The 22137-nt window shown below is 46.2% G+C and overlaps 1 protein-coding gene across 1 annotated transcript in view; it reads right to left on the reverse strand.

Moving 5' to 3' along the window:
- Positions 1–2758: 2758 nt before the first annotated feature.
- LOC149943855 (nose resistant to fluoxetine protein 6-like) overlaps positions 2759–22137 on the reverse strand; it is a 30586-nt gene continuing 11207 nt past the window's right edge. Inside the window, exons 8-14 of the mRNA XM_090174980.1 lie at positions 21814–21903; positions 20948–21116; positions 20798–20877; positions 19601–19729; positions 19424–19544; positions 3160–3489; positions 2759–3098 (exon numbers count right to left, since the gene is read on the reverse strand). Of these exons, the coding sequence (XP_090031106.1) occupies positions 2895–3098; positions 3160–3489; positions 19424–19544; positions 19601–19729; positions 20798–20877; positions 20948–21116; positions 21814–21903 (1123 nt within the window). The 3' untranslated portion in view covers positions 2759–2894. The remainder of the gene's footprint in view (positions 3099–3159; positions 3490–19423; positions 19545–19600; positions 19730–20797; positions 20878–20947; positions 21117–21813; positions 21904–22137) is intronic.

The following is a 22137-nucleotide window of genomic DNA, read 5'->3' on the forward strand; positions in this document are numbered from 1 at the left end:
TCCAATTTCGAAATCTCAAGAGATTTCGTTCGGAAACTGGATTTAGAAAGTTTACAGAAAAGGCTCTCAGGTGCCGAATAAAGACCACAAACAGGGTGATTCATCCAAATGTAATATAGACCTCGTACCCTAGAAAATATTTATAAACCGACGTGCGCAGTTTGCATTCTTAAGGACATTTAGCCTTTTCGTTAGTATCGTCCAAGATAGATTGGTCACCGTCGTATGCCCTGTTCCTAAGAATACCGTCTCTGCATACTACACGCGTGACGCGTATCAAGATGAACTGGATAAAATTGATATGATTGAGGTAGTGAAAGATTTCATTAAAGGGGAACGGCCAAGCTTTTCCAAATATGGCCTTATTTCCGTATCAAAAGATTAAAAAATATCCTTTGGCCCAAAAAGTTGAAACGAAAAATAACGCCAGGTGTTTGGGTTTGAATTTTCGCCGCCATCTCAGGGGCGGTCGCCAGCGCCCCTAACCCCGTATGAGCGATTTGCGAACTATCCCAACTTTTAAAATCGCGTAATTTAGGCTAGGTCTCTTATAACTGGAACGCGCCGCGCGTGCAAAACATATTTTTTGCGTCTTCAGCAGCACGCGCTTTTACGTTGTTTTTCTGTCTCACCGACTTCTCACCAGGTGTCGCGGCGGACGCGCGCTTTTCGATTTCCCGAAATTTCTTTATTTTATTAAAAATTAACCACTCAATATTTTTTGATGCGGTTTTCGCCATAAATTTTAGTTTTTAATGGACTATAGGGCTATTTAACTGGTTAAAGCTTGACCGTTCCCCTTTAATAAAGAGTGTATAGTTAAAATTTTTGGCTAACCTTAAGCACGATGATAAAATAAAATTTGTGTGAATATTCTGTGTAATTATTTTTGGCTAGTTTGATTCTGTTCCTAGCTCGTTTGATTCTAACTTAGTTAATAAACCGGCTATCTAATTCGACTAAAATCGGTAACTTATAAAGAAAATCTGGAAATATGCATTAAATATCTCGACAAAAAAAATCTAGCGCTATCGGTTCCCGCCAAGACAACCATTTTCGAATCTTTGTACCCCCCCAAAAAAAAACTGTACGCCGCCGCTGTGCAAGAAAGTTAGGTTAGATTTTGTTCATAAACTTTTTAAGTTTAGAAATGAAATGGATTCCAGTATTTCTAGTATATTTCATTAAAAAACCTCAGTCATATGCGGCTTACTATTTATTTTTACTTAACACAATGGTTTAAAAACCAATTTAAAAAATAAAAGGTCTAAAACATAATAAGCCTAATCATGTCAAAATTTAACGTAAACCATGGACACTGTATCCATGCGTAAACCCTCTTACGCTTCAGCTTCTCTACGAAACTACGTCGGAAATCAACTTCAGCGACGCCAAGTTGGTCCACATTGAACTAAAATTAAGCGTTATTTTCCTATTCTCAGTTTTAACTCGTGCTTTTTAAAGCCTGTACAGTGAGTTCCCTTAGATTGTTGGTCGATGATTCAACTGAACACACTTTAAAATTACGATAGCTGAGGATATTAAATAATACGATAGCTGAGGTTATTACATATTACGCTAACTGAGCGGTTATTACATATTACGATAGCTGAGGTTATTAAATATTACGATAGCTGAGGTTATTAAATATTAAGATAGCCGAGGTTATTACATTACGATAGCTGAGGTTATTAAATATTAAGATAGCCGAGGATATTACATTACGATAGCTGAGGTTATTACATTACGATAGCTGAGGTTATTAAATATTAAGATAGCCGAGGTTATTACATTACGATAGCTGAGGTTATTAAATATTAAGATAGCCGAGGTTATTACATTACGATAGCTGAGGTTATTAAATATTAAGATAGCCGAGGTTATTACATTACGATAGCTGAGGTTATTAAATATTAAGATAGCTGAGGTTATTACATTACGATAGCTGAGGTTATTAAATATTAAGATAGCCGAGGTTATTACATTACGATAGCTGAGGTTATTAAATATTAAGATAGCCGAGGATATTACATTACGATAGCTGAGGTTATTAAATATTAAGATAGCCGAAGATATTACATTACGATAGCTGAGGTTATTAAATATTAAGATAGCCGAGGTTATTACATTACGATAGCTGAGGTTATTAAATATTAAGATAGCCGAGGTTATTACATTACGATAGCTGAGGTTATTACATTACGATAGCTGAGGTTATTAAATATTAAGATAGCCGAGGATATTACATTACGATAGCTGAGGTTATTAAATATTAAGATAGCCGAGGATATTACATTACGATAGCTGAGGTTATTACATTACGATAGCTGAGATTATTAAATATTAAGATAGCCGAGGATATTACATTACGATAGCTGAGGTTATTAAATATTAAGATAGCCGAGGATATTACTTTACGATAGCTGAGGTTATTAAATATTAAGATAGCCGAGGTTATTACATTACGATAGCTGAGGTTATTAAATATTAAGATAGCCGAGGATATTACATTACGATAGCTGAGGTTATTACATTACGATAGCTGAGGTTATTAAATATTAAGATAGCCGAGGATATTACATTACGATAGCTGAGGTTATTAAATATTAAGATAGCCGAGGATATTACATTACGATAGCTGAGGTTATTACATTACGATAGCTGAGGTTATTAAATATTAAGATAGCCGAGGATATTACATTACGATAGCTGAGGTTATTAAATATTAAGATAGCCGAGGTTATTACATTACGATAGCTGAGGTTATTAAATATTAACACATTTATTGAAATTATTTAAATAGAACCATAAAATAGAATAATACAGATAGGCTTATACATATAATTTACATAAAATGCCTTTATTTTTGTATTGGCAAAAATATAACGCGATATTTATAGCTTTTCATCGAAAGCTTTATTTACAACACCGTTTGAGTGTCCGTTAATAGCGACAGGGGCCGGCAGGATCTCGGGTTCCTTTTTACCCCGTTTGGGCAACAAAATCTTTTCAAGCCCTAAAAATGGCGCCTCAAAAGCCAATGAACCAGCGAAGGCGAATCCGTAAGAAATCACCAGAAAGCCGAGGTACATGACAACCTATTCGAAAACCACAAACTTCAAGTAAGACTGAAAACAATTCACCTTGTAGATAACTTACGTGAGAATAATCCATATACATGACTCTTTCTCTAATAATACCACTGTAGGCCAACTGAATGATAGGATGTATCAAATATGCCAGGTACGTAGTCCTTCCCAAAGGTATAAAAAGTTTCCAAGACAGAATGGAATTAACCACTCCACCATTACCCGTCGAGCAGGCAATTACGACCCAAGCGAGACCCACGGCCCAAGCGGTCCTGTGTGTTCCTAAGTACATGGCGTGGATCGCTGTGCTACTTGGGTTCGCTTTGTTCCATTCGAAGACGCCGTAAAGGACGGATATATTGCAAGCAATCGCCAGACACCAAAGAATAGTTTTGATCGTCTGTAAGAAGACGTACCAAAGGTCCTATATTTTTCTTTGACAGAGTATCAATACATTCAGGTACACTCTGTTCAAAAAGTCTTTGCCCGTGGGAGATTTCGAACATTTTCGCCCATCATTTCTTGTATAGTTGCATCAAGTTGAAGCGGACATCGGTAGTAGATAAATAAAATGTTTAGCTACAAATTGGCCAAAATAATTTTCTGGATAGACTTATAATTTGGCCTATTTTGGCCTAAAAGAGGGGGTGTCAACTTTTTTATTTTTGATCTCAGGTCATTTTAAACCCGATTTTCGTGTTCTCCGGGGTTGATTTATATTTAGAAAGTGTTGGAATTATTGAAATCGACGCATTGGTTCAAAAGATATTCACCAAAGACGTTTTCACAGAAATTGAGAAATATCTAAACATCTCACCAAGCCATTTAAAATAATATATGTTGACGGGTTTTGTCGCCATCTATAGTTCCTAGAAGTAATATTTTTTGTTTAATTCTAAATATGTAACAAATTGAAGGTTAACATAAATATTTTCTGGCGTCGCCTCTGTTCGTTTCTCAAATGAGCACATGAAAACATTTATTATTTTAAATGGCTTGGTGAGATGTTTAGATATTTCTCAATTTCTGTGAAAACGTCTTTGGTGAATATCTTTTGAACCAATGCGTCGATTTCAATAATTCCAACACTTTCTAAATATAAATCAACCCCGGAGAACACGAAAATCGGGTTTAAAATGACCTGAGATCAAAAATAAAAAAGTTGACACCCCCTCTTTTAGGCTAAAATAGGCGAAATTATAAGTCTATTCAGAAAATTATTTTGGCCAATTTGTAGCTAAACATTTTATTAATCTATTACCGATGTCCGCTTCGACTTGATGCAACTATAAAAGAAATGACGGGCGAAAATGTTCGAAATCTCCCACGGGCAAAGACTTTTTGAACAGAGTGTACATAAAAATGTAGTTTTGGCAAAGCCATTAGCTCCTGGTACGATCCTCGCATCAGACCTCTTATATCTAACTGGACTTGTATCGCTACACTAAAGATATTGGTCATCTTAAACCAGCTAATACATTTTGGTGGCACCATCATGGGTCCATTAAAATAAACTTTGAGGGTGTCTTGTAATTATTTATAATGATTCGTAAAATATACAATATTTCAACTAAATTTTAATTGCACTCGAACTTTCAAAATTATTATTTGTAATTATTCATAAAATGTTCGTTACTTTAACCATATGTAACATAATTACTCATAAGTATGCCTCTGTATAACATTTCCATTGAAAAAATTCAATGAGACCTTGTTTCACGCGGATCATACATTAAGCGGACCCAAAAATGCAAAAATGCTTATAATCCTTGCGCTATTGAAAAGGTTACCATGGAAATGAAATCACGGGATCGCGAGGTACGAGCTAAACTTGACAAGGTCAAAGCCAGAAACGCGCGAGGAATTCTCACTAACTTCCGTTTCCCATCAGTAAAGTTGATGACGCGTATTTCGTCACGGAATTGTAAGTGACGTAATTTACGTCATATCCCGTGAACAAGGTTTCATTAACCAAAATTCTTTTACGGCATACTTATGAGTGATTATGTTACATATGCTTTAACTAAATATTCATTTACGAAGCACATTCAAAGGTTATAGGAACTGACAACAGATGTCGCATCACTCGACTTTAAAAAATATAAGCCTTTTTACAGGATTTTTTGTTATAGTTAGATCTAAGTGGTCTGAGTCCTCACCTACTTTTTTGCGAAAGTTCGTCTGCATTTTAAAACACAACGTAAACATAGATGGCTATCGTGTGTTTGGAAGAGTGTTATGAAAATCAAAAGCAGACGACCTTTCGCCACAAAGTATGCTAGGGTGTAGTGCTTAGAATTTCTGCAATACTTTATTCTTAGGTACATGACTTCATTCTTGATACAAGTGCTATTATATATATCAGGAATCCATACCTCAACTTGGAATGCTTATCATGGCAGATGTGGCTGACGGTTTTTTTGACGTCACTATGTTCACTAAACAAACAACTTGCAAAATAAGCATTTCAATTAGGAATGCTTATCCTGCCGTGGATTGGGGGAAGGAGCTTACAGTTGGAGCGTGAGGTGGATTGGGGGCTGGCGCTTACTGCTAGAGCGTGAGGTGGATTGGGGGAAGGAGCGTACTGCTAGAGCGTGAGGTGGATTTGGGGAAGGAGCGTACTGCTAGAGCGTGAGGTGGATTTGGGGAAGGAGCTTACTGTTAGGGCGTGAGGTGGATTGGGGGAAGGAGCGTACTGCTAGAGCGTGAGGTGGATTGGGGGAAGGAGCGTACTGCTAGAGCGTGAGGTGGATTTGGTGAAGGAGCTTACTGCTAGAGCGTGAGGTGGATTGGGGGAAGGAGCTTACTGCTAGAGCGTGAGGTGGATTGGGGGAAGGAGCTTACTGTTAGAGCGTGAGGTGGATTGGGGGAAGGAGCTTACTGTTAGAGCGCGAGGTGGATTGGGGGAAGGAGCTTACTGTTAGAGCGCGAGGTGGATTGGGGGAAGGAGCTTACTGTTAGAGCGTGAGGTGGATTTGGGGAAGGAGCTTACTGCTAGAGCGTAAGGTGGATTGGGGGAAGGAGCTTACTGCTAGAGCATGAGGTGGATTGGGGGAAAGAGCTTACTGTTAGAGCGTGAGGTGGATTGGGGGAAAGAGCTTACTGTTAGAGCGTGAGGTGGATTTGGTGAAGGAGCTTACCCTTAGAGCGTGAGGTGGATTGGGGGAAGGAGCTTACTGCTAGAGCGTGAGGTGGATTGGGGGAAAGAGCTTACTGTTAGAGCGTGAGGTGGATTGGGGGAAGGAGCTTACTGTTAGAGCGCGAGGTGGATTGGGGGAAGGAGCTTACTGTTAGAGCGTGAGGTGGATTGGGGGAAAGAGCTTACTGTTAGAGCGTGAGGTGGATTGGGGGAAAGAGCTTACTGTTAGAGCGTAAGGTGGATTGGGGGAAAGAGCTTACTGTTAGAGCGTGAGGTGGATTGGGGGAAAGAGCTTACTGTTAGAGCGTGAGGTGGATTGGGGGAAGGAGCTTACTGCTAGAGCGTGAGGTGGATTTGGGGAAGGAGCGTACTGCTAGAGCGTGAGGTGGATTGGGGGAAAGAGCTTACTGTTAGAGCGTGAGGTGGATTGGGGGAAAGAGCTTACTGTTAGAGCGTAAGGTGGATTGGGGGAAGGAGCTTACTGCTAGAGCGTGAGGTGGATTGGGGGAAAGAGCTTACTGTTAGAGCGTGAGGTGGATTGGGGGAAAGAGCTTACTGTTAGAGCGCGAGGTGGATTGGGGGAAGGAGCTTACTGTTAGAGCGTGAGGTGGATTGGGGGAAAGAGCTTACTGTTAGAGCGTGAGGTGGATTGGGGGAAAGAGCTTACTGTTAGAGCGTAAGGTGGATTGGGGGAAAGAGCTTACTGTTAGAGCGTGAGGTGGATTGGGGGAAAGAGCTTACTGTTAGAGCGTGAGGTGGATTGGGGGAAGGAGCTTACTGTTAGAGCGTTAGGTGGATTGGGGGAAAGAGCTTACTGTTAGAGCGTGAGGTGGATTGGGGGAAAGAGCTTACTGTTAGAGCGTGAGGTGGATTGGGGGAAAGAGCTTACTGTTAGAGCGTAAGGTGGATTGGGGGAAGGAGCTTACTGTTAGAGCGTGAGGTGGATTGGGGGAAAGAGCTTACTGTTAGAGCGTGAGGTGGATTGGGGGAAGGAGCTTACTGTTAGAGCGTGAGGTGGATTGGGGGAAGGAGCTTACTGTTAGAGCGTGAGGTGGATTTGGGGAAGGAGCTTACTGCTAGAGCGTAAGGTGGATTGGGGGAAGGAGCTTACTGCTAGAGCGTGAGGTGGATTGGGGGAAAGAGCTTACTGTTAGAGCGTGAGGTGGATTGGGGGAAAGAGCTTACTGTTAGAGCGTAAGGTGGATTGGGGGAAGGAGCTTACTGCTAGAGCGTGAGGTGGATTGGGGGAAAGAGCTTACTGTTAGAGCGTGAGGTGGATTGGGGGAAAGAGCTTACTGTTAGAGCGTAAGGTGGATTGGGGGAAGGAGCTTACTGCTAGAGCGTGAGGTGGATTGGGGGAAAGAGCTTACTGTTAGAGCGTGAGGTGGATTGGGGGAAAGAGCTTACTGTTAGAGCGTAAGGTGGATTGGGGGAAGGAGCTTACTGCTAGAGCATGAGGTGGATTGGGGGAAAGAGCTTACTGTTAGAGCGTGAGGTGGATTGGGGGAAAGAGCTTACTGCTAGAGCGTAAGGTGGATTGGGGGAAGGAGCTTACTGCTAGAGCGTGAGGTGGATTGGGGGAAAGAGCTTACTGTTAGAGCGTGAGGTGGATTGGGGGAAAGAGCTTACTGTTAGAGCGTAAGGTGGATTGGGGGAAGGAGCTTACTGCTAGAGCGTGAGGTGGATTGGGGGAAAGAGCTTACTGTTAGAGCGTGAGGTGGATTGGGGGAAAGAGCTTACTGTTAGAGCGTAAGGTGGATTGGGGGAAGGAGCTTACTGCTAGAGCGTGAGGTGGATTGGGGGAAAGAGCTTACTGTTAGAGCGTGAGGTGGATTGGGGGAAAGAGCTTACTGTTAGAGCGTAAGGTGGATTGGGGGAAGGAGCTTACTGCTAGAGCGTGAGGTGGATTGGGGGAAAGAGCTTACTGTTAGAGCGTGAGGAGGATTGGGGGAAAGAGCTTACTGTTAGAGCGTAAGGTGGATTGGGGGAAGGAGCTTACTGCTAGAGCGTGAGGTGGATTGGGGGAAAGAGCTTACTGTTAGAGCGTGAGGTGGATTGGGGGAAAGAGCTTACTGCTAGAGCGTAAGGTGGATTGGGGGAAGGAGCTTACTGCTAGAGCGTGAGGTGGATTGGGGGAAAGAGCTTACTGTTAGAGCGTGAGGTGGATTGGGGGAAAGAGCTTACTGTTAGAGCGTAAGGTGGATTGGGGGAAGGAGCTTACTGCTAGAGCGTGAGGTGGATTGGGGGAAGGAGCTTACTGCTAGAGCGTGAGGTGGATTGGGGGAAAGAGCTTACTGTTAGAGCGTGAGGTGGATTGGGGGAAAGAGCTTACTGTTAGAGCGTAAGGTGGATTGGGGGAAGGAGCTTACTGCTAGAGCGTGAGGTGGATTGGGGGAAAGAGCTTACTGTTAGAGCGTGAGGTGGATTGGGGGAAAGAGCTTACTGTTAGAGCGTAAGGTGGAATGGGGGAAGGAGCTTACTGTTAGAGCGTGAGGTGGATTGGGGGAAAGAGCTTACTGTTAGAGCGTGAGGTGGATTGGGGGAAGGAGCTTACTGTTAGAGCGTGAGGTGGATTGGGGGAAAGAGCTTACTGTTAGAGCGTGAAGTGGATTGGGGGAAAGAGCTTACTGTTAGAGCGTGAGGTGGATTGGGGGAAAGAGCTTACTGTTAGAGCGTGAGGTGGACTGGGGGAAAGAGCTTACTGTTAGAGCGTAAGGTGGATTGGGGGAAGGAGCTTACTGCTAGAGCGTGAGGTGGATTGGGGGAAAGAGCTTAATGTTAGAGCGTGAGGTGGATTGGGGGAAGGAGCTTACTGCTAGAGCGTGAGGTGGATTGGGGGAAAGAGCTTACTGTTAGAGCGTGAGGTGGATTGGGGGAAAGAGCTTACTGCTAGAGCGTAAGGTGGATTGGGGGAAGGAGCTTACTGCTAGAGCGTGAGGTGGATTGGGGGAAGGAGCTTACTGCTAGAGCGTGAGGTGGATTGGGGGAAGGAGCTTACTGCTAGAGCGTGAGGTGGATTGGGGGAAGGAGCTTACTGCTAGAGCGTGAGGTGGATTGGGGGAAGGAGCTTACTGCTATAGCGTAAGGTGGATTGGGGGAAGGAGCTTACTGCTAGAGCGTGAGGTGGATTGGGGGAAGGAGCTTACTGCTAGAGCGTGAGGTGGATTGGAGGAAAGAGCTTACTGTTAGAGCGTGAGGTGGATTGGGGGAAAGAGCTTACTGCTAGAGCGTGAGGTGGATTGGGGGAAGGAGCTTACTGCTAGAGCGTGAGGTGGATTGGGGGAAAGAGCTTACTGTTAGAGCGTGAGGTGGATTGGGGGAAAGAGCTTACTGCTAGAGCGTAAGGTGGATTGGGGGAAGGAGCTTACTGCTAGAGCGTGAGGTGGATTGGGGGAAGGAGCTTACTGCTAGAGCGTGAGGTGGATTGGGGGAAGGAGCTTACTGCTAGAGCGTGAGGTGGATTGGGGGAAGGAGCTTACTGCTAGAGCGTGAGGTGGATTGGGGGAAGGAGCTTACTGCTATAGCGTAAGGTGGATTGGGGGAAGGAGCTTACTGCTAGAGCGTGAGGTGGATTGGGGGAAGGAGCTTACTGCTAGAGCGTGAGGTGGATTGGAGGAAAGAGCTTACTGTTAGAGCGTGAGGTGGATTGGGGGAAAGAGCTTACTGCTAGAGCGTGAGGTGGATTGGGGGAAAGAGCTTACTGTTAGAGCGTAAGGTGGATTGGGGGAAGGAGCTTACTGTTAGAGCGTGAGGTGGATTGGGGGAAAGAGCTTACTGTTAGAGCGTGAGGTGGATTGGGGGAAAGAGCTTACTGTTAGAGCGTAAGGTGGATTGGGGGAAGGAGCTTACTGCTAGAGCGTGAGGTGGATTGGGGGAAAGAGCTTACTGTTAGAGCGTGAGGTGGATTGGGGGAAAGAGCTTACTGTTAGAGCGTAAGGTGGATTGGGGGAAGGAGCTTACTGCTAGAGCGTGAGGTGGATTGGGGGAAAGAGCTTACTGTTAGAGCGTGAGGTGGATTGGGGGAAAGAGCTTACTGTTAGAGCGTAAGGTGGATTGGGGGAAGGAGCTTACTGTTAGAGCGTGAGGTGGATTGGGGGAAAGAGCTTACTGTTAGAGCGTAAGGTGGATTGGGGGAAAGAGCTTACTGTTAGAGCGTAAGGTGGATTGGGGGAAGGAGCTTACTGTTAGAGCGTGAGGTGGATTGGGGGAAAGAGCTTACTGTTAGAGCGTGAGGTGGATTGGGGGAAGGAGCTTACTGTTAGAGCGTGAGGTGGATTGGGGGAAAGAGCTTACTGTTAGAGCGTGAAGTGGATTGGGGGAAAGAGCTTACTGTTAGAGCGTGAGGTGGATTGGGGGAAAGAGCTTACTGTTAGAGCGTGAGGTGGACTGGGGGAAAAAGCTTACTGTTAGAGCGTGAGGTGGATTGGGGGAAAGAGCTTACTGTTAGAGCGTAAGGTGGATTGGGGGAAGGAGCTTACTGCTAGAGCGTGAGGTGGATTGGGGGAAAGAGCTTACTGTTAGAGCGTGAGGTGGATTGGGGGAAGGAGCTTACTACTAGAGCGTGAGGTGGATTGGGGGAAAGAGCTTACTGTTAGAGCGTGAGGTGGATTGGGGGAAAGAGCTTACTGCTAGAGCGTGAGGTGGATTGGGGGAAAGAGCTTACTGTTAGAGCGTGAGGTGGATTGGGGGAAGGAGCTTACTGTTAGAGCGTAAGGTGGATTGGGGGAAGGAGCTTACTGCTAGAGCGTGAGGTGGATTGGGGGAAAGAGCTTACTGTTAGAGCGTGAGGTGGATTGGGGGAAAGAGCTTACTGTTAGAGCGTGAGGTGGATTGGGGGAAGGAGCTTACTGTTAGAGCGTAAGGTGGATTGGGGGAAGGAGCTTACTGTTAGAGCGTGAGGTGGATTGGGGGAAAGAGCTTACTGTTAGAGCGTGAGGTGGATTGGGGGAAAGAGCTTACTGTTAGAGCGTAAGGTGGATTGGGGGAAGGAGCTTACTGTTAGAGCGTGAGGTGGATTGGGGGAAAGAGCTTACTGTTAGAGCGTGAGGTGGATTGGGGGAAAGAGCTTACTGTTAGAGCGTGAGGTGGATTGGGGGAAAGAGCTTACTGTTAGAGCGTAAGGTGGATTGGGGGAAGGAACTTACTGTTAGAGCGTGAGGTGGATTGGGGGAAAGAGCTTACTGTTAGAGCGTAAGGTGGATTGGGGGAAGGAGCTTACTGCTAGAGCGTGAGGTGGATTGGGGGAAAGAGCTTACTGTTAGAGCGTGAGGTGGATTGGGGGAAAGAGCTTACTGTTAGAGCGTAAGGTGGATTGGGGGAAGGAGCTTACTGCTAGAGCGTGAGGTGGATTGGGGGAAAGAGCTTACTGTTAGAGCGTGAGGTGGATTGGGGGAAGGAGCTTACTGTTAGAGCGTAAGGTGGATTGGGGGAAGGAGCTTACTGCTAGAGCGTGAGGTGGATTGGGGGAAAGAGCTTACTGTTAGAGCGTGAGGTGGATTGGGGGAAAGAGCTTACTGTTAGAGCGTGAGGTGGATTGGGGGAAAGAGCTTACTGTTAGAGCGTAAGGTGGATTGGGGGAAGGAGCTTACTGTTAGAGCGTGAGGTGGATTGGGGGAAAGAGCTTACTGTTAGAGCGTAAGGTGGATTGGGGGAAAGAGCTTACTGTTAGAGCGTAAGGTGGATTGGGGGAAGGAGCTTACTGCTAGAGCGTGAGGTGGATTGGGGGAAAGAGCTTACTGTTAGAGCGTGAGGTGGATTGGGGGAAAGAGCTTACTGTTAGAGCGTGAGGTGGATTGGGGGAAAGAGCTTACTGTTAGAGCGTAAGGTGGATTGGGGGAAGGAGCTTACTGTTAGAGCGTGAGGTGGATTGGGGGAAAGAGCTTACTGTTAGAGCGTAAGGTGGATTGGGGGAAAGAGCTTACTGTTAGAGCGTAAGGTGGATTGGGGGAAGGAGCTTACTGCTAGAGCGTGAGGTGGATTGGGGGAAAGAGCTTACTGTTAGAGCGTGAGGTGGATTGGGGGAAAGAGCTTACTGTTAGAGCGTGAGGTGGATTGGGGGAAAGAGCTTACTGTTAGAGCGTAAGGTGGATTGGGGGAAGGAGCTTACTGCTAGAGCGTGAGGTGGATTGGGGGAAAGAGCTTACTGTTAGAGCGTGAGGTGGATTGGGGGAAAGAGCTTACTGTTAGAGCGTGAGGTGGATTGGGGGAAGGAGCTTACTGTTAGAGCGTGAGGTGGATTGGGGGAAGGAGCTTACTGTTAGAGCGTGAGGTGGATTGGGGGAAAGAGCTTACTGTTAGAGCGTGAGGTGGATTGGGGGAAAGAGCTTACTGTTAGAGCGTGAGGTGGATTGGGGGAAAGAGCTTACTGTTAGAGCGTGAGGTGGATTGGGGGAAAGAGCTTACTGTTAGAGCGTGAGGTGGATTGGGGGAAAGAGCTTACTGTTAGAGCGTAAGGTGGATTGGGGGAAGGAGCTTACTGTTAGAGCGTGAGGTGGATTGGGGGAAAGAGTTTACTTTTAGAGCGTGAGGTGGATTGGGGGAAAGAGCTTACTGTTAGAGCGTGAGGTGGATTGGGGGAAGGAGCTTACTGTTAGAGCGTGAGGTGGATTGGGGGAAAGAGCTTACTGTTAGAGCGTGAGGTGGATTGGGGGAAAGAGCTTACTGTTAGAGCGTGAGGTGGATTGGGGGAAGGAGCTTACTGTTAGAGCGTGAGGTGGATTGGGGGAAAGAGCTTACTGTTAGAGCGTGAGGTGGATTGGGGGAAAGAGCTTACTGTTAGAGCGTGAGGTGGATTGGGGGAAGGAGCTTACTGCTAGAGCGTGAGGTGGATTGGGGGAAAGAGCTTACTGTTAGAGCGTGAGGTGGATTGGGGGAAAGAGCTTACTGTTAGAGCGTAAGGTGGATTGGGGGAAGGAGCTTACTGCTAGAGCGTGAGGTTTATTGGGGGAAAGAGCTTACTGTTAGAGCGTGAGGTGGATTGGGGGAAAGAGCTTACTGCTAGAGCGTAAGGTGGATTGGGGGAAGGAGCTTACTGCTAGAGCGTGAGGTGGATTGGGGGAAAGAGCTTACTGTTAGAGCGTGAGGTGGATTGGGGGAAAGAGCTTACTGTTAGAGCGTAAGGTGGATTGGGGGAAGGAGCTTACTGCTAGAGCGTGAGGTGGATTGGGGGAAAGAGCTTACTGTTAGAGCGTGAGGTGGATTGGGGGAAAGAGCTTACTGTTAGAGCGTAAGGTGGATTGGGGTAAGGAGCTTACTGCTAGAGCGTGAGGTGGATTGGGGGAAAGAGCTTACTGTTAGAGCGTGAGGTGGATTGGGGGAAAGAGCTTACTGCTAGAGCGTAAGGTGGATTGGGGGAAGGAGCTTACTGCTAGAGCGTGAGGTGGATTGGGGGAAAGAGCTTACTGTTAGAGCTTGAGGTGGATTGGGGGAAAGAGCTTACTGCTAGAGCGTAAGGTGGATTGGGGGAAGGAGCTTACTGCTAGAGCGTGAGGTGGATTGGGGGAAAGAGCTTACTGTTAGAGCGTGAGGTGGATTGGGGGAAGGAGCTTACTGCTAGAGCGTGAGGTGGATTGGGGGAAAGAGCTTACTGTTAGAGCGTGAGGTGGATTGGGGGAAAGAGCTTACTGTTAGAGCGTAAGGTGGATTGGTGGAAGGAGCTTACTGCTAGAGCGTGAGGTGGATTGGGGGAAAGAGCTTACTGTTAGAGCGTGAGGTGGATTGGGGGAAAGAGCTTACTGTTAGAGCGTGAGGTGGATTGGGGGAAGGAGCTTACTGCTAGAGCGTGAGGTGGATTGGGGGAAAGAGCTTACTGTTAGAGCGTGAGGTGGATTGGGGGAAATAGCTTACTGCTAGAGCGTAAGGTGGATTGGGGGAAGGAGCTTACTGCTAGAGCGTGAGGTGGATTGGGGGAAAGAGCTAACTGTTAGAGCGTGAGGTGGATTGGGGGAAAGAGCTTACTGTTAGAGCGTAAGGTGGATTGGGGGAAGGAGCTTACTGCTAGAGCGTGAGGTGGATTGGGGGAAAGAGCTTATTGTTAGAGCGTGAGGTGGATTGGGGGAAAGAGCTTACTGTTAGAGCGTAAGGTGGATTGGGGGAAGGAGCTTACTGCTAGAGCGTGAGGTGGATTGGGAGAAGGAGCTTACTGCTAGAGCGTGAGGTGGATTGGGGGAAAGAGCTTACTGTTAGGGCGTGAGGTGGTTTGGGGGAAGGAGCTTACTGCTAGAGCGTGAGGTGGATTGGGAGAAGGAGCTTACTGCTAGAGCGTGAGGTGGATTGGGGGAAAGAGCTTACTGTTAGGGCGTGAGGTGGTTTGGGGGAAAGAGCTTACTGCTAGAGCGTAAGGTGGATTGGGGGAAGGAGCTTACTGCTAGAGCGTGAGGTGGATTGGGGGAAGGAGCTTACTGCTAGAGCGTGAGGTGGATTGGGGGAAGGAGCTTACTGCTAGAGCGTGAGGTGGATTGGGGGAAGGAGCTTACTGCTAGAGCGTAAGGTGGATTGGGGGAAGGAGCTTACTGCTAGAGCGTGAGGTGGATTGGGGGAAGGAGCTTACTGCTAGAGCGTGAGGTGGATTGGGGGAAAGAGCTTACTGTTAGAGCGTGAGGTGGATTGGGGGAAAGAGCTTACTGCTAGAGCGTAAGGTGGATTGGGGGAAGGAGCTTACTGCTAGAGCGTGAGGTGGATTGGGGGAAAGAGCTTACTGTTAGAGCGTGAGGTGGATTGGGGGAAAGAGCTTACTGTTAGAGCGTAAGGTGGATTGGGGGAAGGAGCTTACTGCTAGAGCGTGAGGTGGATTGGGGGAAAGAGCTTACTGTTAGAGCGTGAGGTGGATTGGGGGAAAGAGCTTACTGTTAGAGCGTAAGGTGGATTGGGGGAAGGAGCTTACTGCTAGAGCGTGAGGTGGATTGGGGGAAAGAGCTTACTGTTAGAGCGTGAGGTGGATTGGGGGAAAGAGCTTACTGTTAGAGCGTAAGGTGGATTGGGGGAAGGAGCTTACTGTTAGAGCGTGAGGTGGATTGGGGGAAAGAGCTTACTGTTAGAGCGTAAGGTGGATTGGGGGAAGGAGCTTACTGTTAGAGCGTGAGGTGGATTGGGGGAAAGAGCTTACTGTTAGAGCGTGAGGTGGATTGGGGGAAGGAGCTTACTGTTAGAGCGTGAGGTGGATTGGGGGAAAGAGCTTACTGTTAGAGCGTGAAGTGGATTGGGGGAAAGAGCTTACTGTTAGAGCGTGAGGTGGATTGGGGGAAAGAGCTTACTGTTAGAGCGTGAGGTGGACTGGGGGAAAAAGCTTACTGTTAGAGCGTGAGGTGGATTGGGGGAAAGAGCTTACTGTTAGAGCGTAAGGTGGATTGGGGGAAGGAGCTTACTGCTAGAGCGTGAGGTGGATTGGGGGAAAGAGCTTACTGTTAGAGCGTGAGGTGGATTGGGGGAAGGAGCTTACTGCTAGAGCGTGAGGTGGATTGGGGGAAAGAGCTTACTGTTAGAGCGTGAGGTGGATTGGGGGAAAGAGCTTACTGCTAGAGCGTAAGGTGGATTGGGGGAAGGAGCTTACTGCTAGAGCGTGAGGTGGATTGGGGGAAGGAGCTTACTGCTAGAGCGTGAGGTGGATTGGGGGAAGGAGCTTACTGCTAGAGCGTGAGGTGGATTGGGGGAAGGAGCTTACTGCTAGAGCGTAAGGTGGATTGGGGGAAGGAGCTTACTGCTAGAGCGTGAGGTGGATTGGGGGAAGGAGCTTACTGCTAGAGCGTGAGGTGGATTGGGGGAAAGAGCTTACTGTTAGAGCGTGAGGTGGATTGGGGGAAAGAGCTTACTGCTAGAGCGTGAGGTGGATTGGGGGAAAGAGCTTACTGTTAGAGCGTAAGGTGGATTGGGGGAAGGAGCTTACTGTTAGAGCGTGAGGTGGATTGGGGGAAAGAGCTTACTGTTAGAGCGTGAGGTGGATTGGGGGAAAGAGCTTACTGTTAGAGCGTGAGGTGGATTGGGGGAAAGAGCTTACTGTTAGAGCGTAAGGTGGATTGGGGGAAGGAGCTTACTGTTAGAGCGTGAGGTGGATTGGGGGAAAGAGCTTACTGTTAGAGCGTAATGTGGATTGGGGAAGGAGCTTACTGCTAGAGCGTGAGGTGGATTGGGGGAAAGAGCTTACTGTTAGAGCGTGAGGTGGATTGGGGGAAAGAGCTTACTGTTAGAGCGTGAGGTGGATTGGGGGAAGGAGCTTACTGTTAGAGCGTGAGGTGGATTGGGGGAAAGAGCTTACTGTTAGAGCGTGAGGTGGATTGGGGGAAAGAGCTTACTGTTAGAGCGTGAGGTGGATTGGGGGAAAGAGCTTACTGTTAGAGCGTAAGGTGGATTGGGGGAAGGAGCTTACTGTTAGAGCGTGAGGTGGATTGGGGGAAAGAGCTTACTGTTAGAGCGTGAGGTGGATTGGGGGAAGGAGCTTACTGTTAGAGCGTGAGGTGGATTGGGGGAAGGAGCTTACTGTTAGAGCGTGAGGTGGATTGGGGGAAAGAGCTTACTGTTAGAGCGTGAGGTGGATTGGGGGAAAGAGCTTACTGTTAGAGCGTGAGGTGGATTGGGGGAAAGAGCTTACTGTTAGAGCGTAAGGTGGATTGGGGGAAGGAGCTTACTGTTAGAGCGTGAGGTGGATTGGGGGAAAGAGCTTACTGTTAGAGCGTGAGGTGGATTGGGGGAAAGAGCTTACTGTTAGAGCGTGAGGTGGATTGGGGGAAAGAGCTTACTGTTAGAGCGTAAGGTGGATTGGGGGAAGGAGCTTACTGTTAGAGCGTGAGGTGGATTGGGGGAAAGAGCTTACTGTTAGAGCGTAAGGTGGATTGGGGGAAGGAGCTTACTGCTAGAGCGTGAGGTGGATTGGGGGAAAGAGCTTACTGTTAGAGCGTGAGGTGGATTGGGGGAAAGAGCTTACTGTTAGAGCGTAAGGTGGATTGGGGGAAGGAGCTTACTGCTAGAGCGTGAGGTGGATTGGGGGAAAGAGCTTACTGTTAGAGCGTGAGGTGGATTGGGGGAAGGAGCTTACTGTTAGAGCGTAAGGTGGATTGGGGGAAGGCGCTTACTGCTAGAGCGTGAGGTGGATTGGGGGAAAGAGCTTACTGTTAGAGCGTGAGGTGGATTGGGGGAAAGAGCTTACTGTTAGAGCGTGAGGTGGATTGGGGGAAGGAGCTTACTGTTAGAGCGTAAGGTGGATTGGGGGAAGGAGCTTACTGTTAGAGCGTGAGGTGGATTGGGGGAAAGAGCTTACTGTTAGAGCGTGAGGTGGATTGGGGGAAAGAGCTTACTGTTAGAGCGTAAGGTGGATTGGGGGAAGGAGCTTACTGTTAGAGCGTGAGGTGGATTGGGGGAAAGAGCTTACTGTTAGAGCGTGAGGTGGATTGGGGGAAAGAGCTTACTGTTAGAGTGTGAGGTGGATTGGGGGAAAGAGCTTACTGTTAGAGCGTAAGGTGGATTGGGGGAAGGAACTTACTGTTAGAGCGTGAGGTGGATTGGGGGAAAGAGCTTACTGTTAGAGCGTAAGGTGGATTGGGGGAAGGAGCTTACTGCTAGAGCGTGAGGTGGATTGGGGGAAAGAGCTTACTGTTAGAGCGTGAGGTGGATTGGGGGAAAGAGCTTACTGTTAGAGCGTAAGGTGGATTGGGGGAAGGAGCTTACTGCTAGAGCGTGAGGTGGATTGGGGGAAAGAGCTTACTGTTAGAGCGTGAGGTGGATTGGGGGAAGGAGCTTACTGTTAGAGCGTAAGGTGGATTGGGGGAAGGAGCTTACTGCTAGAGCGTGAGGTGGATTGGGGGAAAGAGCTTACTGTTAGAGCGTGAGGTGGATTGGGGGAAAGAGCTTACTGTTAGAGCGTGAGGTGGATTGGGGGAAAGAGCTTACTGTTAGAGCGTAAGGTGGATTGGGGGAAGGAGCTTACTGTTAGAGCGTGAGGTGGATTGGGGGAAAGAGCTTACTGTTAGAGCGTAAGGTGGATTGGGGGAAAGAGCTTACTGTTAGAGCGTAAGGTGGATTGGGGGAAGGAGCTTACTGCTAGAGCGTGAGGTGGATTGGGGGAAAGAGCTTACTGTTAGAGCGTGAGGTGGATTGGGGGAAAGAGCTTACTGTTAGAGCGTGAGGTGGATTGGGGGAAAGAGCTTACTGTTAGAGCGTAAGGTGGATTGGGGGAAGGAGCTTACTGTTAGAGCGTGAGGTGGATTGGGGGAAAGAGCTTACTGTTAGAGCGTAAGGTGGATTGGGGGAAAGAGCTTACTGTTAGAGCGTAAGGTGGATTGGGGGAAGGAGCTTACTGCTAGAGCGTGAGGTGGATTGGGGGAAAGAGCTTACTGTTAGAGCGTGAGGTGGATTGGGGGAAAGAGCTTACTGTTAGAGCGTGAGGTGGATTGGGGGAAAGAGCTTACTGTTAGAGCGTAAGGTGGATTGGGGGAAGGAGCTTACTGCTAGAGCGTGAGGTGGATTGGGGGAAGAGCTTACTGTTAGAGCGTGAGGTGGATTGGGGGAAAGAGCTTACTGTTAGAGCGTGAGGTGGATTGGGGGAAGGAGCTTACTGTTAGAGTGTGAGGTGGATTGGGGGAAGGAGCTTACTGTTAGAGCGTGAGGTGGATTGGGGGAAAGAGCTTACTGTTAGAGCGTGAGGTGGATTGGGGGAAAGAGCTTACTGTTAGAGCGTGAGGTGGATTGGGGGAAAGAGCTTACTGTTAGAGCGTGAGGTGGATTGGGGGAAAGAGCTTACTGTTAGAGCGTGAGGTGGATTGGGGGAAAGAGCTTACTGTTAGAGCGTAAGGTGGATTGGGGGAAGGAGCTTACTGTTAGAGCGTGAGGTGGATTGGGGGAAAGAGTTTACTTTTAGAGCGTGAGGTGGATTGGGGGAAAGAGCTTACTGTTAGAGCGTGAGGTGGATTGGGGGAAGGAGCTTACTGTTAGAGCGTGAGGTGGATTGGGGGAAAGAGCTTACTGTTAGAGCGTGAGGTGGATTGGGGGAAAGAGCTTACTGTTAGAGCGTGAGGTGGATTGGGGGAAGGAGCTTACTGTTAGAGCGTGAGGTGGATTGGGGGAAAGAGCTTACTGTTAGAGCGTGAGGTGGATTGGGGGAAAGAGCTTACTGTTAGAGCGTGAGGTGGATCGGAGCAACGCAAAAAACCGTCCCAACATTGTCATTATCTCTAAGTTGAAATAAATGCATTCTTGCTGAACTTACTCGACTGAACTTGAGTTTTCTATTTCCGGCTAAGAAATAGCCAGCGTAAATACCAACGCAGTACGGGCCCATTCGACACCAGGGTGTAATGTAAATTTCCCGGAAAAAGAGAGACAATTTCCTAAATATAATTTAGAAAATTAGTCAAAGTACAAAAGCCACCATTTCTTATCTTACTCTGCATTATTAGTTTGATCCAAGAACAGCGTAGTAGGTGGATAGTCGTGTTTGACTCCTAAATAAATCGGTGTTATGATAGAAGCCAGCATGAAGGCCAAATTGAACAGAATTCCGACCACGGGTTTTCTTACAAAAGTGAAAAAATAAACTTGAAACTTCTGAGACGTAAAATCAATTTGAAAGAAGGCATTAGGTAAAATCACAAGTTTATAATTATATAGCTTAAGTGTGCCAATTATTGCTGAAATTTATATATCGTCGCCGTTAAAACAAAACCACGTAACTTGAAATACGTGATTTTGTAAAAATTGACATATTTAGATTCTACACCCCAATTTACGTGTATAACATTAAAAACATTAATAGGTTGCAATTGAATTTCTTTTTTTAAATCGATAAAACATTTAAACGTATCTTTGATATTCACAACGCATTTCGCGCAAAAGCACGTCTCTCGCTTATTTTCAGCTCCTATCTCACTTCATGACGCGAAACCACGTATCTCTAAAAATTCCCCTTTAGCAAAATATTTTAAAATTAAAATCTTCATAAATTCAATATTGAAACGAAATTATTTAACTATAAAATTAACTCACGTTTAAAAACCTAACACGCGATATCACAAAACCCTGCAAAATTAAAAATCCATTTTTCTCAAAAAGGCCACCGAAAAGATACGTGGTTTTGTTTTAACGGCGACGATATGTGGAGATACGTAGAATTGACGTCATTTAAAAAAATAAAGCCCGTCTAGCGAGTAAAATACAGATTACCACACGCCAATCCTACACCTCGACAGGTCTACCTGAAGGATGGATGCGTTCATTATGACTACGAGGTCAAGAGATCGTACTAGGCTTAACGACTTAGTTAAAAGTCTACTAATAATTGGTTTTCAATCTGGAAATTAATTAAGGGTAATATTCTGGCTCAGCTGAAACGCTAAAACTTTTGATAATGGCGATCTAACGGCAAGAAAATGCACGCCCAGATATAGCTTTGCAATTTCTTGCCACTAGAGCGCCATTAAGAAACATTTTTTCACCAGCAATGGAAATTCTATGAGTCTGGAATATTCCTGTTCGTTAATTAATCCATGTTCTGGAAGTGGCTGTAAGTTAATATTGACTAGCACCTCGGACACACTTAAGTGAAACAATTATAAACTGATGTATTTTTAAAAAAAAAACGTACTTATAGAGAGCGTAAAGAATGATAGGCGACAATATATAGAACTGCATGTCGTTGGAAAGATACCATCCGTGACCTAAACACTGGAAAGTTAAATTGAAACAATTAAGAAATAGAGCCTTCGATACGAAACCAAGTCTTAACGACGCGTACCATTATCTGTTGTTTGTAAAGGTTACTTATGTACAACAAAGCCGGCCACCAGGACTTTTGACAGTTGGTAAATATCGCCGTATTGCCTGGATCTCCCCAAGTTGGACCCGAACCAAACAATGGGTAAAGTAAGGCCACCAGAATTACCAAGGCGTAAGCTGGTGTCAACCTTTATGAAATCGAAATTAATATACATTTATACATAAATAACGTAAGAAGCGTAAGTATGACACTATTGTTAATTTGGCATTAAATCACTTCTTCACAGTGATCAGGGCCACCGAGAGCGGGCCTGGGCCCCTGTGAAATATGAATTCAGGGCCCCAAAGAGAAAGGTTAATATTGTGGTTATACGTTTTCGGAGATAATTATACCTCATCCAATCCCGGGTCCCTAACTACTACTAGAGCCCCTTAGACCTTTGACCCTCTTGGCTCGGCTCGGGCCCCTTTATATATCGGTAATTTCCGGACCCCTAGGCTAAAGCCTACTGAGCCTATTGGTAAATTCAAAACTGGTCACACGGTAGTGACTTCATAAACTATATATTCCGATAATTAAATGAAAATTTATTTGCTAATTCTTTTACTAATTGGTTAGTGGTGTAGAAAGTTAAATAGTAAGGCAAAAGGAATAGAATAGTGTCATATTTAAAGGGAATATAACCTCTAGAAATTTTGATTCCCCCTCAAAAGATTCCAATATTGTCCGCTTTTCACATTTGTGTCGCTGCTAAGTGGTTTGTTGCGGATTTGTGGTTTGTTGCGGAGGTGGTCCCTCAATGGTTGCGGTTTTTTAAGTACAGAACGCTTTGGAGGCTACATTCCCTTTAAGGTTATCATGTTATTTGTGATGTTTGTCCGTACCTCCAAACACGGTGGAAATAGTACAGGCCCCAATTGATATTGCCGGTCTGTCTGAGACCCTTTATAGCGATGTACGACACCAGAAGACCACTGAAAAAAGGTACCGTCGTGTTAAAAGACTACGTACAAAAACCTTAAAGCGAGTATGATTTTTCATCAACGAATTTAACATTTATGCCACTTGAATTCAACGGAACTCGTAATTTTATTTTATATCTCCATAGAAAAATTAACAACCTCATTTTTAAAGAAATTGAGAGGAACGAAAATTTTAACAGCCTAAAAAAGAGCGAAAAGAAATGAGCGAAAATTTTACAGCTCAAA

This window comes from Leiobunum rupestre, chromosome 5 (genome assembly GCF_980474605.1).
Source record: "Leiobunum rupestre chromosome 5, qqLeiRupe1.1.hap1, whole genome shotgun sequence".
NCBI lineage: Eukaryota > Metazoa > Arthropoda > Arachnida > Opiliones > Sclerosomatidae > Leiobunum > Leiobunum rupestre.